Below are 3,274 nucleotides of genomic sequence, written 5' to 3' on the forward strand. Positions count from 1 at the left end.
CTTTTTGCAAACAGGCTGGGAAGATTTGCACTAAACTCTCGTTATTTTGCCATTTTTTGGCTCATTGACTCCCATTATAAATCATGATATTTGATATGCTGTAAACCTGATGTGTTATAATGCATTTTCCGTGATTATTGATGCAATCGCTTCTTTGGCGAGTCAAAAACATGCAAAAAGAGGAATTTGTGTGTTGTCACCCAAAAGTCAGTAGTTGGAGCCATAGGCCAATACATGAATTTGCTTGCAAAACTCAATACAGATTAGTAAAAAATTAATGCGATAAAAACGGTTGGCATTACAAAAAAAAATGGTGTTTATGTGTCTGAGCTCACTTTCAGTCTATTTGGGCATGCATATTTGCAATTTTGCACGTGTGCACGAGACAATAAAAAGGTACTTCCCGGAAATGCAAAAAACCCAAAACAATAAAGCACGTGTTTATTGTTGTCGTTTGAATTTCAACTCTTATTGGTTGGGTGTTTGAATTTCTTTACTCTCATTGGTTCTGGGCATTTTGGGAGTCTTTGTTCTCGCGTGGATCACCATTTTGCATTTCTTCCAACACAACTGTGATTGATGGCGTCGAGAAATATTTCACTACAGGACACGATTCGGATGGTGTTAGAAAATCCTGATTCCGACGACGACCTTCGATCGGACGCTTCTTCGGAGAGACCAGAAGACATTGAAGAAATTATTCCGGACTTTCGATGCCGGAGGACGACGACTTTGATGACGAGGAATGGGAAACGGTTGACAAATATGATGACGGAGATGAAAGTGGGGAGCAGAAGGGGGGGCACGGAGATGAACACGTTTAGGCGGATGACGAAAATGACGGCGATCGAGGCGATGACGACAGTGAGTAAGCACATGTTTTGCATATCAAGGTTTGTCTTGTAAAAGCTGATCAAAGATCAAAGCTGGTATTGTTGTGTGTGGTTGTGCTTTGCAGGCCTGTGTCACATACTCCTGCTGCCGGCGCGCACTCAGGTGGCCAATGTGCGAGTTTTTTCACATGCTGGACATTTCCTCCTACAGCGCATTTGTGCTGTTAACGGAGATCTACCCTGAGTGGAACGTGAAGAAAAGCTACAAGCGCCGACTATTTCTTGAGGAACTTGGCAAGGCTCTAATTCGGCCAGAAGTTCTAAAACGGGAACCACCGCCTTCTGCCGAAGGCTTGGGAGAGCAGCGAGTTGGACCCCCATCCAAGCGCAAACAATGTGGCCTTTGCACAAAGCCACTTCGGGCTTCGAACATAATAAATAATAATTAGGGCTGTCAAACGATTAAAATTTTTAATCGAGTAAATTACAGCTTAAAAATTAATTAATCGTAATTAATCGCAATTAATCGCAATTCAAACCATCTATAAAATATGCCATTTTTTTCTGTAAATTATTGTTGGAATGGAAAGATAAGACAAGATGGATATACATTCAACATACGGTACATAAGGACTGTATTTGTTTATTATAACAATAAATCAACAAGATGTCATTAACATTATTAACTTTCTGTTAAAGTGATCCATGGATAGAAAGACTTGTAGTTCTTAAAAGATGAATATTAGTACAAGTTATAGAAATGTTATATTAAAACGCCTCTTAATGTTTTCGTTTTAATAAAATTTGTAAAATTTTCAATCAAAAAATAAACTAGTAGCCCTATTCTGTCCTCAATGTGTGTGAGTACACAAATTGACAGATAGCGAACATAAGTTCCAAAAAGAAATCAGACGGTGTGGTAAAGTTGCATGGGCTTTACTGAAGTCATCTCTTTTTGACAGGAGCACGTTTCTTGTATTTTTGTAAAACTGAAAATAACAAGGCAATGTGTCAATAACTTGCATAAATCACAAAATAACATAAAATGTACACACACGTGTCCATTTGGGCAGTAGCACTAGCCAATTAGCTCACAAGCATCTAACAATGTAACTGCATTTCACCATATATGTGAACAAATTCAAATACACATCATCAATAACTATCTAATGCTCATAAATATAAACAAAGGAGGAATATAACTCACAAGCGATGCATGTATTAGACACAAACAGTGTGATGGGGCTATGAGAACTGCCACTGAATACTGGATGCGGACGTTAGCTGGTCTGAATAGCACTGTCTATTAGTGTGAGTTCGCGTCGACATATAATCACGTCAGAAAAGCGCGCCGAAACCCAAATAATCAGCTGCACTGAATCGCCAGCAGAGGGCGACATTACGCCACATAACATATGCAAGTCACACCCAAGCGCCAGCAGAGGGCGGAAAAACTCCATAAAACACAATTAACAAGGTGGCCTGTCACTGTACTGACATTTAAATCTGTCTGAGCGGGCCTAGCGCGTTAATTGCGTCAAATATTTTAACGTGATTAATTTTAAAAATTAATTAACGCCCGTTAACGCGATAATTTTGACAGCCCTAATAATAATACATTTTATTTATAACGCACTTTACATTTGAAAAACAAATCTCAAAGTGCACATCATGAATTCTGTATATTGTTATTATGTTAACTGTTATATTGTATATATGTTTTATAAAATTGTTAACATAAATTCGATCATCAAATCAGTTGTTGTCACTTTGTCACAGTCTTGTTCTTAAAAAATCTATTGTTACGACTTTTACTTATCCAATGATGTAATTATGTAATATAAAATACTTTAGTTTGATTTATGTATACCCTATATAGCATAGTTAGTTTTGCTATTAGGATAATGCTGCTATTATTGTCCATAGGAGGCAAAAAAAACCAACTATATATGTATAGATAGGTCTGATGGCACTGAACATTTTGAGTGGTTGAAAGTGAAAAAATATTCAGAAATGACCAAGTTATCACACTTCAAAGGAAAAGCCATTTTTTTGGACAAAATCACAAGAATTTAGTCAAAATAAAATAACGCCCAAGGGTTAACAAAGCACTGACAAAATGCAAAATCGACCAGCAAAATAGTTGATTTATTTGACTATGGATAGTTGTCGATTAATTGATTAATCGTGGCAACACTAGTTCGCAGCCGTAAAGGCCCTCCTGAAGAAACCATAACTTGACAGGGATCAAAGAACAAACGGACCCAAGTATGCAGAGCTCTGAGCAGGTTTTATTGACAATGTTCCGAGAGGGAGAAGGCTTGGCTTTCGGCGAGGCCTGGAGGGTAGTTTGAGTGGGGGGTGGCGAGCAAGGCGAAGGCCCAGGCAGGATGTGTCTAGATCCGGTCCTGTAGCAGGTTGCAGGTCACAGAGAAAAGGCA

At 38.5% G+C, this 3,274-nt stretch overlaps 1 protein-coding gene across 1 annotated transcript; it reads left to right on the forward strand.

The window, feature by feature from the left end:
- The first annotated feature begins 549 nt into the window (after positions 1-549).
- On the forward strand, positions 550-2,482 carry LOC130916694 (uncharacterized). Its single transcript, XM_057837592.1, has 2 exons — positions 550-864; positions 959-2,482. The coding sequence occupies exons 1-2, from the start codon at positions 580-582 to the stop codon at positions 1,280-1,282; spliced, it is 609 nt and encodes a 202-aa protein (XP_057693575.1). The 5' UTR covers positions 550-579; the 3' UTR covers positions 1,283-2,482.
- Positions 2,483-3,274: the final 792 nt, after the last annotated feature.

Source organism: Corythoichthys intestinalis, chromosome 5 (genome assembly GCF_030265065.1).
Source record: "Corythoichthys intestinalis isolate RoL2023-P3 chromosome 5, ASM3026506v1, whole genome shotgun sequence".
In the NCBI taxonomy this organism is placed as follows: domain Eukaryota; kingdom Metazoa; phylum Chordata; class Actinopteri; order Syngnathiformes; family Syngnathidae; genus Corythoichthys; species Corythoichthys intestinalis.

Bases quoted from the DNA above. Each gene is read 5' to 3' on its own strand.
- LOC130916694 (XM_057837592.1), top strand. From the start codon at position 580: ATGGCGTCGAGAAATATTTCACTACAGGACACGATTCGGATGGTGTTA. The intron at 865-958 runs GTGAGTAAGCAC...TGTGCTTTGCAG, and splicing joins CGATCGAGGCGATGACGACA to GCCTGTGTCACATACTCCTG.